General features: G+C 42.1%; 1 protein-coding gene across 2 annotated transcripts in view; it reads right to left on the bottom strand.

The window, feature by feature from the left end:
• ttyh2 (tweety family member 2) overlaps positions 1 to 15,359 on the bottom strand; it is a 114,290-nt gene extending 98,931 nt beyond the window's left edge. For both annotated transcript variants that reach the window (XM_080208821.1, XM_080208822.1), the window contains exon 1: positions 15,084 to 15,359. In XM_080208821.1, coding sequence (XP_080064947.1) covers positions 15,084 to 15,209 — 126 coding nt within the window. In that variant the 5' untranslated portion in view covers positions 15,210 to 15,359. The remainder of the gene's footprint in view (positions 1 to 15,083) is intronic.
• Between the last annotated feature and the right edge of the window lie 202 nt (positions 15,360 to 15,561).

Below are 15,561 nucleotides of genomic sequence, written 5' to 3'. Positions count from 1 at the left end.
GCCCAATCCATTAAGCAAACCAGCCTCCCATCCATTAACTCTGTCTACACTTCCCATTGCCTCTGCAAAGCAGCCAGCATAATTAAGGACCTCACGCACCCTGGACATTCTCTCTTCCACCTTCTCCCGTCAGGAAAAAGATACAAAAGTCTGAGGTCACGTACCAACCAACTCAAGAACAGCTTCTTCCCTGCTGCTGTCAGACTTTTGAATGGACTTGCTTTGCATTAAGTTGATCTTTTTCTATACCCTAGCTATAATACTGTAACACTATATTCTGCACTCTCTCATTTCCTTCTCTATGAACGGTATGCTTTGTCTGTATAACGCACAAGACGCAATACTTTGTTAATACATGCGATAATAATAAATCAAAATCAAATCAAAACCAAAACCCTGTATAATTGTGTTAAGACATCCCTGCTCCTGTACTCAAATCCTCTCGCTGCAAAGGCCAACAAACCATTTGCCTTTTTTACTGCCTGCTGCACCTGCATGCTTACCTTCAGTGACTGTTGTATGAGGACATAAGAACATAAGAAATAGGAGCAGGAATAGGCCATCTAGCCCTTCGAGCCTGCCCCGCATTCAATAAGATCATGGCTGATCTGTCGTGGCTCAGTTCCACATTCCTGCCCTCTCCCCATAACCCTTAATCCCCTCGCTTATCAAAAACCCCTCAACCTGCGTCTTAAAAATATTTAGCGAGGCAGCCTCCACCACTTCAACGGGCAGAGAATTCCAGAGATTCACCACCCTTTGAGTGAAGAAGTTCCTCCTCAACTCCATTCTAAACCGCCCCCCCTTTATCTTGAGGCTGTGTCCCCTAGTCCTACTGTCCTTTGAGCGGGAAGAGTCTCTCCACCTCTATCCTATCCATCCCATTCATCATCTTATACGTCTCAATGAGATCTCCCCTCATTCTTCTAAACTCTAACGAGTACAAGCCTAGTTTATTCAGCCTCTCCTCACAGCTCAATCCCCTCAACTCCGGTATCAGCCTAGTAAACCTCCTCTGCACTCCCTCCAAGGCCAAAATATCCTTGCTAAGTACGGCTACCAAAACTGCACACAGTACTCCAGCTGCGGCCTCACCAATGCCCTATACAGCCGCAGCAAGACCTCCCTACTTTTATATTCAATCCCCCTCGCTATGAAGGCCAGCATCCCATTAGCCTTCCTGACCACCTGTTGCACCTGCAGGCTGGGTTTTTGCGACTCATGCACAAGGACCCCGAGGTCTCTCTGCACCGTCGCCTGCTGCAGTTTTTCGCCACGTAAGTAATAGTCCTTCCTACCATTATTCCTACCAAAGTGGACCACCTCGCACTTGCCAACATTAAATTCCATTTGCCAGTTCCTGGTCCATTCGCCCAGCCTATCTAGATCCTTCTGCAGACTCTCCACACCCTCCGTGTAATTTGCCATTCCGCCAATCTTGGTGTCATCAGCAAATTTCGATACCATACACTCGGTTCCCTCCTCCAGATCATCTATATAAATGATGAATAGCTGAGGCCCCAGCACCGACCCCTGGGGCACTCCACTAGTCACCAACCGCCAATCCGAATAGCACCCATTAACCCCCACTCTCTGCCTCCTATTTGACAACCAATCCTCAATCCACGCTAACACCCTACCCCCAACACCATGCCCCCTTACCTTCTGCAATAACCTCTTGAGGTACCTTGTCAAACGCCTTCTGAAAATCAAGACAGACCACATCCACCGGCTCTCCTCTATCCACCGCCCTAGACACATCCTCATAGAAATCCAATAAATTTGTCAGACACGACTTCCCCTTAACGAAACCGTGCTGCATCTGCTCTATCAAGCAATTCCCCTCAAGATGCCTCGCTATTTCCTCCTTGATGACGGGTTCTAACATTTTACCTACAACAGACGTTAAACTAACCGACCTATAATTCCCTGCCTTTTGCCTGCCACCCTTCTTAAACAACGGCGTAACATTAGCCATTTTCCAATCTTCCAGCACTTCCCCGGAATCTAGCGACATTTGGAAAATAACCACCAAGGCATCCACTATCACCTCCGCCATTTCCTTCAGAACCCTCGGATGCATTCCATCCGGTCCTGGGGACTTGTCCACAATCAGTCCCTCCAGTCTGTCGAGCACCACCTCTCTAGTAACAATAATGTCATTGAGATCCTCCAGTCCTACCACCTTTCCATTGCTAACACCCGGCAAATTATTCACGTCCTCCTCCGTGAAGACTGAAACAAAAAAGTTATTCAAGACCTCAGCCATTTCCCCATCCCCTACCACTAAGTCCCCCTTCTCATCCTCTAAGGGTCCAACGTTCACCCTAGCCAGCCTCTTCCTTTTTATATATTTATAAAAACTCTTGCTATCCTTTTTTATATTAAGCGCTAGCCCAGCTTCATATTTTCTCCTACCCTTCTTTATCAACTTCTTTGTCAATCTTTGTTGACATTTAAACCTCTCCCAACATCCAGATCTCTTTGGCCATCTGCTCCTAATTTATGACCAGATAGTCATCTGCCTTCTTGTTTTTGCTACTAAAGCGGATAACTTCACATTTATCCAGATATTACATATAGTTCCCTCATCTAAATCATTAACATATAATGAATAGCAGGGGTCCCAGTACCTCACTAATCATTGCCAGCCATTTAGAAAAATACCCATGTATTCCTACTTATTGTTTCCTATCGGCCAGTTTTATATCCTCAATATGCATTCCCTAATTCCATGCGCTTTAATTTTACATGCTAATCTCTTGTGCGATTTTGACAAAAGCCTTCTGAAAGTCCAAATAAAACATATCCACTGTCTTTTCCCCATCAACTCTACTAGTTATATCCTTAAAGAATTCCAGTAGATTTGTCAAGCATGATTTCCCCTTCATAAATCCATGCTGACTGTCCAATCTTGCCACCGTTTTAAGTGTTTTGCTATAAGATCTTTGATAACGGATTCTTGAATTTTCCCCATTACTGACATCAGGCTTATCGGTCTATAAATTCCCTGTTTTGTCTCTACCTCCCTTTTTAGCAGTGAGGTTACATTAGCTTCCCTCTGATCGATGGGAACTGTTCCAGAGTCTACAGAATCTTGGATGACAACAACCAATGCATTCACGCTTTCTTGGGCCACTTCCTTAAGTACTCCAACATATAGTTTATCAGGCCCTGGGGATTTATTGACCTTCAATCCCATCAGTCTCCCCAACATCATTTCTCTGCTAATACTGATCTCCTTTAGTTCCTCCCTCTCATTCAACCCTGAGTTCCCCACCATTTCTGGTATTTTATTTGTGAAGATATTTTGTGAAGATGAAATCAAAGTATGTTTTCAGTTGGTCAGCCATTATTTGTTCCCCTTTATAAATTCCCGTTTCTGACTGTAAGGCACCAAAATTTGTCTTTCAAAAGAGAATTGGATAAACACTTGAAATGGAAATATTTGCAGGGTTATCTGGAAGGAGAGTGGGACTAATTGGTTAGTTCCTTCAAACTGCTAGCACAGGCATGGTGGGCCATTAGTCTCCTCTGTGCTGCATCATTGTGTGGGTTTAGCTGTGTTCTACAAGCACAAAAACTCATTTGCTTTCAATTCCAAAAGGCAAGTGTCCCACGTGCACCATTCCAAAAGTTGAAGTGTGCAACAGTAGTTATTTGCATACATAAATGCAGGAAGATACTGAAACAACTGTTGACCGAAAGACAAATTCTTGTTTACACAATACTGTTCATTGTTGAGCTAGTCAGAGATATCAACGTTCTCCTTTCATTCAGAGGAAAAAATTACTGTGTAGAATGATTTTGTTTTAAAATCACCTATTAACTTCCCCAAAAGTGACACATGACAACCAGCATATTCCTGTTGTTTCAGATGGTCTCACTTCAACTGAAATCATTTCCTTATCCATTTATGTCAGTTCTGATTTGCTGCTCAGTTGTAGATTAAAAAGTCAATGGTTCGCCCCTTCCCATTGGGACTGTACTCCAGATGCCAATAGAAGACATGACAGTTAAGCCATATTGTTTTAATACTTATGGATCATAGCTTTCCCATTCATTGTCTATTATTTAAACCACAAATTCAACCAGGCATTGAAGACATTTTAAATAGACTATCCAATAAAATTCTCATTTTCTCTTCTTTTGTGGTCTCCCTAGGCAAAAGACATGACAAAAATAAGCAAAATGCTGTGGATGCTGAAATATAAAGAAAAAAAACAGAGACAGGGATTTTTGTGCAAGATACGACGAGATGGTTAAGACAAAACGAACGAGGTGTACAAAATGATGAGGAGCATGGATAGAACGGATAGGGAGCATCTGGTCCCCTAAGTTGAAGGGTCAGTCACAAGGGGACATAGGTGCATGGTGAGGGACAAGATATTTAGGGAGAAGCGAGGAAAAACATTTTTACACAATGGATAGTGACGGACTGGCACGCGCTGCCTGGGAGGGTAGAAGTGGGTTGCCTCACGTCCTTTAAAAAGTACCTGGATGAACACTTGGCACAACTTAACATTCAAGGCTATGGACTAAGGGTTGGTATATGGGATTAGGTGGGAGGTTAGTTGTTTCTCATCTGTCAGTGTAGCCTCTTTTGCACTGTATAAATTCTAATTTTGTGAAAGTGAAAAGGTGGCTTTGATAGTTAAGATGTCAAAAAAAAGTCCAGTGTAGCCAACATGATTTTTCAAAATATCCTAAAACATGAAGCAGATTGAAATTATTCAGTCGAATAGACATGCAAGAGGTTTTCCTGATCAGTATCTACATGGATACACAAGAACGGAACTCACCAGAAAGAACAAACCTGACAAACATACTTTGAGGGAATAGGTCCAAGGCTATTTAAAAATGAAATAATTCTTATGGAAATTGGCACAATAGGTTGCAAAATGTATCCTTAAATAACTAAGTCACAGATTTGAGCTATATATAACATACATTAGTGATACATTTCCCATCAAAAAGAATGATATTCACAGCTGTGCAAAAACTCCACGCTGTTACTTCCTCGCAACATCCCAAGGGGCCCTTTTAACTGCAGTGAACGTTTCTGCAACTACAGCCATGCAAGGATTTATTGCCCATATTTGCGTCCAATTACCTTAATGATGATACAATGCCATCAAGTGAATTATTGGAGACTCATCTAGAAAGGAAGGCACCCATTAATTTGTATTGCACCTTTCTCTATCACAGGATGTCCCATGGCACTTTGCAGTCAATGCAGTGCTGTTGTAATGAATTTGCTCATAGCAATGTGGTAATGGCCAGGTAATACTTTTTTGTGATATTGATCGAGGGATTCAAATGGGCCAGACACTAGGGATAACTTCCCTACTGTTTTTCAAACTTCTGCCATGGGAGCCTTGACAACTGCCTGAAGGCATCTGAAAGATTGCACCTCCTAAAGTGCAGCACTCCCATGCAGCACAAGCATTGATTTTTGTGCTCAATCCTGGAGTTGGATCTGAACCCACAACCTTTTGACTCAGAGGCGAGAGTGCTAACAACCGAACTGACACACAGGCAATTCAATCACGTATCATCAAGCTTTCCAGAATCTTTATCCGAAATGGCAAACTTGGAACTGTTTTTGTTTGTTACAAAGGAAAACTTTGAAACAATCACTTCTATTCAACTTAGGCAAAAAGGTATAATTGTATAATTAGATCACTAGTATATGCAAAACAAGTCAAAGCTTCCTGTACAACACACTAACCTTATTGCTTCCAGTTTGTAATGCATTTAAATATATACAAGTTTTCAAAGCTTAACTTTTTTTTAAACCAATTTTGGGCATATTTTTCATTACTCAGGATGCATATAAAGACTGAAGACTGACACTACTATTGCAGGAAGTACAATTTGATTCGAATTATGCTTCTTGAAAGTTTTGTGAATTAATATGCCCTTGCAATAATAAGCAAGGCCACTGCAAAATATTCACAAATGTATTCCAGAGTTAAAAGCTTTAGACATTTAGAGCAATGTGCAATTGAATTAGTGCTATAGGTTTGCCACAAGAGTTGGCTGCGTAATGCTTGATACTTAAAATTTCTGTTTCAAATGGTCTTACTTTGATTGCAGCGATTTCCTTGCCCATTTATGTCAATTCTGTTATTAATTTGAATGCTCAAGTTGCAGATTAAAAATCAGCTGATGACTCTAATTTTCCTACTGGGACTGTATTCCAGATGCCAATAGATGACATGGCAGTTTGGTCATATTGTTTCAATATTTGTGGATCACAATTGTCCCATTATCTATCATTTAATCTACAAAATTCAACCAAACATAACTGAGGGTATTTTAAAATGGACTGTCCAATAAATGTCTAGTTTTCTCCACAACTGTGGTCTCCCCTCAGTCATGCACATAACTAAGGCCCACACTACTATGACTGCTGTTGCAGATGGTTACGAGAAGCCCCCTTATGACTGACCCAGAAGTTTTTTGTTCTCTCGGAGGGTTAAGTGGTCTTTGTAGAAATCCTCGCCAAAACCAGCTGAGATCAAAACACATTAGGTCATCTTGCTGTAAACGTGATGGATTGAATGTGTATTGCCACACTCAAAGCTGCAGCACTCTGACGTTCTAACGTGCTGTTCCACGTAGCAATTCCACAAATGGTATTGATTTTAGCTCAGTGAGGGTTTGTATCTAGTGCACACCATTGGAGAAGCACATGCTGATATCTGTTAAAGCTCAGTGGGATAAAGTCCAATTTAGTGTTTCTTTCTGATGCGAGGTGATCGGAAACTGCTGAGTGTGCAGGTCTACTTTTAACCTCCCTCAAGTCCATGCGATTTTTAGAAATGTTTCTGTTCAGGTGGCACTAAATATTTATCATTTGTCAGTTGTCACTAAGTTTTTGTTTTCAGCGTTGTGGATTTGTTACTTCTATGGGGTCAGAGTATAACAGTTCTGTTTCATTAAATGTTTTCAGTCATGATCTATAAATATGAAGCCTCTGTGTAATTTGAGTATTTTCAGAATTAGTTCGAAACATTCTACTATTCTCCCCAGGGATTAAGTTTGTTTGTGTTAGTTCAGTCTCAAAATACTGAAATAGAATTAATTTACTAGAAATTACAAAGGGCAATACACACTGAAATCACCCCTCGCATAACTAACAGCCACACCAGTTATTGTGTGATACTGATAAAGCTTCCATAATAACTTCGTGAATGCATTACACAACAGCCTTTCAGCACATGGACCCTATTCAGTCTCTAGGGCTAGACTGCCCTGATCTTGAGGGATGAACAAATGACATGATCTATTTAACAAAACGTCAGTAGAATGGTAGATAATAATTAATGTTCTGATCCTTTTCCCATGGTGAAGTGGTCAGATCCCATTTGCCAGAAAGCCCACAACTGTATCTTGCTGTGTGGTAAGAATGGCAGCAGATCACTAACTCAATGCCTAAAAATCTTCTCCGACTCCTGATACAAGATTAGTTACACCACAAATCTAGTATGCTGATAAGCTGCATTCAACTCCCCCTTGATGACCGGTATCAATTTGGTATTTTAGTTTTGAGGCAAGGGTACAAAAATGTTCCCAACGTTAAGTAGAAGATTTAAATTATTTTGCCCAGCCAAAAATGCACTCAAAAGAATAACTAGTCTCTCAGTCATAGTTTCAGCCTTGGCTCAGTGACAGCAGTCTTGCCTCAAGAGTCAGAAGATTCTAGATTCAAATTCTACTCCAGAACTTAGGCTGACACGCCAATGTTGTACTGAGTGCTGCAGTCTTTCTGATTGGATGTTATTAAATTTGGGCTTCTTCAACCCTTATAGATGGATATAAAACGAGTCCCAAGCCACGATGCAAAACAGCAGTGGAAACGTCCTGGAGACATGGCCAACCAACATTTATCGTTCAATTAACACCTACAACGGATAGCTACATTGCTGCTCTTGGAGAGCTTACTGTGCGTAAATTGGCTGTCGCACTTCCTATCTTACAACGCTGAGCACATTTTGAAAGGACTTAATTAGCTGTAAAGGCATCCCGAGGTTTTGAAAGGCACTACATAAATGCAAGTCCTCTTTTATATTCATTTGAGACAACTATCATACACCAAATATTACTCTTAATTTACAAAAGCATGATCAACTAAAATGTATTTGGTACAAAAATCTCCATAGACATCCTGGTCAATAAGGGAGTGTCTAAATTCTCTCAGCAGATATCAAAAATGCATTACACTCATGGGTTGCCTATATTTTGACACAAGTCTGCTTTGCGAGGTATTGCCCAAGCTTTCATTTTTACCACAACATGCTGTGCAATTAAAATAATACTTGCTTAAAAAAAACTTTACTGCTACTATTCTCAATAAAAATACTCTTGGAAATAACACAGATAGAATATCACTCATTAATTCATCATTTATCACAGATTTGGTTTACTGATTTTTTTTTCTACAGCTGCACAATTAGCAAAGGAAATTCTCATTTGGAGAAAGATACTGTAGAAATGGGAAAAACGTGCAAGGATTTGCATTGTTTTTAAGCAAAAGCAATTCAGAACAGAGATTTGTTTCCTTTCTGCCACATCGAAAATGTACAGACTAACGTTCTCTTCAAGCCACATGACTTATCACTCACAAATGACAGTCATCAACCAGCAGAGAGCAAAAAATAGATCATAATATCCCCAAGTCAGACAACGGGGAATAATTTAATCATGAATGGAGGCATACAAGATGATAAAAAGGTATGGATAAAGTAGACATGGAGCGGATACTTCCTCATGTGGGGCATTCTAGGACGAGAGGTCATAGTCTTAGGCGAGGTGGTCCACTTTGGCAGGAATAATGGTAGGAAGGACTATTACTTACGGGGCGAAAAACTGCAGCAGGCAACGGTGCAGAGGGACCTCGGGGTCCTTGTGCATGAGTCGCAAAAACCCAGCCTGCAGGTGCAGCAGGTGGTCAGGAAGGCGAATGGGATGCTGGCCTTCATAGCGAGGGGGATTGAATATAAAAGTAGAGAGGTCTTGCTGCAGCTGTATAGGGCATTGGTGAGGCCGCAGCTGGAGTACTGTGTGCAGTTTTGGGCGCCGCACCTGCGCAAACATATTTTGGCCTTGGAGGGAGTGCAGAGGAGGTTTACTAGGCTGATACCGGAGTTGAGGGGGTTGAACTATGAGGAGAGGCTGAATGAACTAGGCTTGTACTCGTTAGAGTTTAGAAGAATGAGGGGAGATCTCATTGAGATGTATAAGATGATGAATGGGATGGATAGGATAGAGGTGGAGAGACTCTTCCCGCTCAGAAAGGACAGTAGGACTAGGGGGCACAGCCTCAAGATAAAGGGGGGGGCGCGGTTTAGAATGGAGTTGAGGAGGAACTTCTTCACTCAAAGGGTGGTGAAACTCTGGAATTCTCTGCCCGTTGAGGTGGTGGAGGCTGCCTCGCTAAATATTTTTAAGACGCGGGTTGATGGGTTTTTGATAAGCGAGGGGATTAAGGGTTATGGGGAGAGGGCGGGAATGTGGAACTGAGCCACTTCAGATCAGCCATGATCTTATTGAATGGCGGGGCAGGCTCGAAGGGCTGGATGGCCTACTCCTGCTCCTATTTCTTCTGTTCTTATAATGAGTAGCAAATTTAAAACAGAGTTGAGAAACTACTTTTCTCAAAAGGTTGTGAACCTGTGGAATTCGCTACTCCAAAATGTGGTGGATGCTGGGACAGTGAATAAATTTGAGGAGTTAGATTTTTAATTGGTAATGGGTTGAAGGGTTATGGGGAGGAGGTAGGAAAATGGGGATAGGAGCATATCAGCCATGATTGAATGGTGGAACAGACTTGATGGGCTGAATGGCCTAATTCTGCTCCTATATCTTCTGAGCTTATATGGAGCCCAATTTGAGGTTACAGCTCAGTGAAGGGTGCACAGTTAGTGAAAAATCACAACACCCAGTTTCTCTTCATTTTGAGTTTGTGCATTAATGTGACCCAGAGGTACTTGGTTTCAGAGCCTTATTTCCTCAGGATGTCCCAAAATACTTCAGGAATTACTCTACATACAGTCACTATTGTATAGGCAAACAACAGTAAACCTTGCACGCATCAAGTCTCACAATCTCAGGATTAACGACCAGTCATTTGTTTGCAGCGGTGTTGGATGCAACAGAACACTTCCTAGTTTTTTTTTTAAACAGCAGCAGGAAAAACTGGGCCAGACTTGTATGGTCTTAAATTTAACACATCTGATGACCAATATCTCAAACAACGCTTCCCTGAAATGTCAGCTTTTTTTTTAAAAACAAAAAACCACTCTGCAATTTGAAAGACAATCAAACTAAAATGCATATTCACATCAATGGCTTTAGATAATAATTGATTGGGATTGCACTCAAACTTTAAAATAGCATTCAGGCTATATAATTAATAAACATTATTTGTTGTATCGATAGAAGCTCCAGGGCTCCCTCATACAAGTATGAGCTGCTGCCTTGCAGGCTCTGAAGACAAAACTCAAAAGCTAATCATTTAGATTCCAGCATCTACAGTATTTTGCCTTTATCTTAAGGTAATTAATGTCTTCTTCTTCGGCAGGCCCTCAGGATCAATGAAGACTTGCTTCCATTCTATTCTGAGATGGTGAGAAGACCAATGCAAACTTTGCCATATGTGGGGAAGGCAGCACTTGAAGGATTGGACAGATGGATTATTTGGAGTTTTCTGCACTCCCTCTGACGCCTCAGCTCTGCTCAAGAATGTTCCTGATGAAATCCTTCAATGTATTTGGTGCCCTCACAAATGGGCCTTTGCCATTTTGGTCGGTCACAAAGCCAGGGTCACCCACGAATCAGTGAGTATGTTTGATCTCATCAAGGATGCTCCGAGTACATCCCTGAAGCATTTCCGCGATCCTCCCCTCCTGCGACCAAATTCAGAGTACAGCAGTTGTTTCAGGAGTCTGGTATTAGGCATGTGAGTGACACATCCTGTCCTGCAAAGCTGGTATTGAGTGATTAGTGCTGGGTAAAATTGCTTCGGAGCTGCTGGTAAATGACCTTTCTTGCCATCCTGATTTGGATGATCTTGTGATGGTATCAACGTGGTACTTCTCCAGTGCTTCAATGAGTATGCTGTGGGTCATCCAAGTCTCTGAAGTATAAACCGGCACAGGATCGCTGCTGCCAGGTGCACTATGACTTCAGTCTCGGGTTTGAGATTCTGGTTTTCAGATACTCTCTTCTTCAGTCAGCCAAAGGCTGAGCTGGCAACTTGGAGGTGATGATAAATTTTGTCGTCTATGATGGCCTTCTTTGAGAAGAGACTCCCAAGATATGAAAAATGATTCACATTTCCATGATCTTGCCGATGACCTTAATCATCAGGTGGTGGTGCTTTGATGTGGGAGTCAATTGGAAGAGGACTTTAGTTTTCCAGATGTTTAGCACAAGGACCATTTTCTCAGAATCCCTACAGTACAGGAGACCATTTGGCCCATCGGGCCCGCACCAACCACAATTCCACCCAGGCCCTATCCTCATAACCCCATGTCCTCTTTTAAAGTCAAACCAAATAGACAAACTCAAATCAAATTAGGACAAAGTAAAAGGGGCAGCTTCCCAAAAGGAAGGGGAACAGCCCAAACAAAAACAGAAACTGCCAGTCCCCCTGACATGAAGGGGCAATTTAGCATGTTTCAGATGCTAATGTACTATCACAGCAGCAGCACCACCTGCTCTTTTCAGTCTGTTAATTAATTTTAAAACGTCCAGTCTCGGTGCATCACTGGATTATTTCTCTCAACACAGTGCGACCACTTGCTGTTGCTTCACATTTGTTAAAGTGGCAGAACAGCTGGCACACAGCATTGCATGCAAGAAAAATTCTCGAAGATAAGGCTCCGTTCACACACTGAATTATCGGTCACAATAGATATGTCACTGCCAAAGTCAACGTAGAAAGACAGATACTGTAATCGTTGGGACGCCGTTTTCAAGCTTCAACATCAACCAGAGCCACACACCACCTTAAATCATAATGGCCAAATTACTGAATAGTTTATTGAAGATAGTCTTTGTCAACTCAGTCAGTCAGCAACTTACGTTGCCCTGGGCTCAGCTCATGGGTTTTAAATCCTTAAATCAATCAGAAGCTTAAAATTGTACAGGAAATTAGCTGCTTAAATATTGGAAATACCTACATTATAGGAAACATAAAACCAATTTGTCCCTCCCACAATTCTGCCCATTCTTCAACTTTAAATCTTGCCCTTCAAATTTATAATAATTAATTTACATTTATTTACCTCTGCCCTGATTGCTCCTGACTAAGGGATCAAATATTACTAAAAACCAACATCAAAAGGTCATTTTCTATGTACTGTCAGTTACATACCATCTCAGGTTCATCTGCCAATCAAATGGCAAAAGTGGTTAAGATTGACTTGTTGACTCCATGAATGTCAACAGACCAACGTTAGATGCACATAATCAGGAGAGCTCCTTTCTGGTGGACATACCCATCCAATGGGTTAATATTGTTACAATAGTAAAAAACTAAAATGGATTTGCTTATGGACGAAAGGTTACTTTAATAAAACTGAAAGGTTTTCCATGGGAGACTGGCATTTCACTTCCGCCCAGACAGAAAAAGTAGAAACGCTAATTAAACTTGATTTGCAAAAGTTGACCATACAGAATGTACAGCAGTCTGTGGCACCATATCCAGAAAAATCAATAAAACATATTTAACCAAGAACTTACGTACCTCACTGTTTTGAGAGAGTTCAAAGTTGAGTTGAAGCAAAGATTTGAATTTACACAAAGTGCTATCGCAAAAAAGTTTTATCATTCACTGAAAATCTTCAGAATTTTATTGCAAAGGGATCTACAATGCTGAATTTGAACTCTGCAGCCAAAGGCAATTGCTCCCAGAGCTTGCTGCTAATGCAACACCTCATTGGTGGCTAAGTAGCACGGCACATCACCACAGTGAATTTTAAACAAAAACAGAGTCTGGTGAAGGATCATCCTGACTCGAAAGATCAGCTCCATTCTCTCTCCACAGATGCTGTCAGACTTGTTGAGATTCTCCAGCATTTTCTGCTTTTGATTCAGATTCCAGCATCGCAGTAGTTTGCCTTTATCTTTGCGAATTTCTCTATCAGAGAAAATTTCATCAGAAAGTAGAAATCAACCATGAAAATTCCAGAGGAACAGTGAAAAACTACAAAGATTGCAGGGAGGCAATTTGGAAAAATAAAATGCTTGCATGTGAAGCCAATATGGTCAACCTAGGGTAAAAAGAGCCAAAAAAAACTTGAGAGTAGGTTTGGGTGTGAATAAATGACTTTAATATTAAAGGAAATTTTGGATGTTTCATCAAGGAGGAATGATTTTAAACTGCTTTTTACTACTTTTGTAAACTTGCTGGATTACAGTAATGTGCAAAACTATCAGGTTCTGGCAGGATCATGGTAAATATCAGAATTCACATTTTGGATCTTGCAATGTCAGTGAATGATGGGAGACTGACCAGTATTAATTAGCAACTTTAGTCATTCACACCAGCTTTCTCTCTTCCTATCTTGCAAGTACAAAGACATGTTGGACATAGTACATTTGTTAATCCCTGAAGTCATATCAGACTCTGGTCAATACAAAGATCATATTTTCCAGAGTAGAAATTATGAGACTACTGTGAGCACTCAGGCTAAATTTGAACGTTAAATTGTGGGGGCTGCAAATAAGGAAGTGAGTTCACCTCAGACAGTTATCACCATGACGGAAACATTTAAATTGTCCCAGATATTTGCACTTTACTCTAGAAAAAAAATACTTTGATAGGCTCTTTCCTGCACTCGTCACTTATTTGTCCTGAAATTAGAAAACCCTAGGATTTGCACTATATTTCAAGCTAATACATTAAGACCCCCTTTGAACTTTATAAGCATATTTTAAATACATATCCCACATTGCACTGGTCAGAAATATCACAAAGCATTTCTTCTTATTAAACAAATTCTTTTGAAAATTCTAGGTTGGTTCACAGACTCTCTGCAAAAATATCGCTAGCTTGGGAACCCTGGCTGGCTTCTCTCCGCAGTCTAAGGCCAAGACTCCAGAACAGAGAGATGTTCACTCTGGACAGAGCTTGGGATTTCCTTGTCTTCCTGGCTTAGTACCAATGATTCAGACATTCTCCAAGGTCTAATTTTTCAAGGGAAAGTGATCTCCATGTCATATTCTAAGGGGGCTATTTCTTCAATTTAATTTATTCAATTGATGTTTAAGTTTACTTCTGAAGGATTAAATATAATGTCATGATAAACACATTGTTAAATACATTACAATGAGGCAAGCAAAATGCAAAAGCTCAGGCAAGACTTCAAGTCAGGATCCTCCGACAGCAGGATGAAAATTTCCAACATAGGAACTCAGTAAGCGGCACACAATCACATCTGCACATAACAAATGCAATGAAATCATCAGGGACTAGGAAAGGGATAAGACAAACTTGGTAAGATTTCGGGATGCAATAAGGAAGACACTAATGCTGCCAATTTTTGTCAAAATGGTGGATTACTTAGTAAACTACACTCTTTGAGAAGAGTTGTGAAATAGGGGCAACTGATGCAATACCACGATGCAAAGGCTTGCACTTTATTCTCAATACAATGGAGCATGAATCAAAACTTTAAGGTGGCGGCGGGGTGGGGGGTGGTGTCTGAATGACGAGGGGGTTTGGCAGTGGGCAATCTGGAAGTGGACTGTCGATGGGGTGGGGGAGCGGCTCCGAAGGGGCTGAACAGGGTTTTGGAGGGAGGGGTAGTGATGGCCGGCAAGGGTGGCGGGGGGCGGGGAGAGGGAGAGCGGTTGTCTGCAAGATGAATGTGTGGAGGGGGTGGGTGGCAGTGGTCTGCAAGGAACTGACTGGGCGAGGGGGGCTGACTGTTGGTTGGGGGGGGTCCACAAGGGGCTGACTGGGGGCATCTACAGGGGGCTGACTGTTGGTTGGGGTGTCTGCAGGGGGCTGGCCGGGGATGGAGGGGTACAGAGAGGCAGTGAGAGAAACAAGTGAGAGAGTCTCTGACCTGCTGGTAGTTGCCATCCTGCGGGTTGAACGCGCTGCTCACTGGCTGCAAACGGAGATTCAGATGTGGAAAGTTGTGAAGCCAGTAAGTCCACCACGGAGCGATGTAGTCTACCCTGGAAGCCATGCCCGGGCAGCGGGAATAGGATCAGGAGCAGTAACTCTGGAATCGGGAACCTCAGGCTGAAGCCTCCCCCCGCGAGCAGCAGGGTAAAGCAGCGAGCCCCTTCCCCAAACAGCAATGCTCACAGCCCGGCAGCCAGCAACTCCGTGCGGATAGAGCCCATCCCCGCGGCGCGCCGGAATACAAGCGCGTTCCCGAAACAACGGGAGCGCGCGCTGGCGCGCGTCACCGCGCATCCTGTTCCATTCACAGGAGCTTTCTGTCTCCCTCTTTCTATCCCCTGGCATCTCCAATTCATAGAAACCCTACAGTGCAGGGGGAGGCCATTCGGCTCATCCAGTCTGTACCGCCCACA

Source organism: Carcharhinus amblyrhynchos, chromosome 21 (genome assembly GCF_965287045.1).
Source record: "Carcharhinus amblyrhynchos chromosome 21, sCarAmb.v2.hapA, whole genome shotgun sequence".
Taxonomy (NCBI): domain Eukaryota; kingdom Metazoa; phylum Chordata; class Chondrichthyes; order Carcharhiniformes; family Carcharhinidae; genus Carcharhinus; species Carcharhinus amblyrhynchos.
Note: the sequence above shows the minus strand (reverse complement) of the source record. Positions and strands in the feature narration are given on the sequence as shown.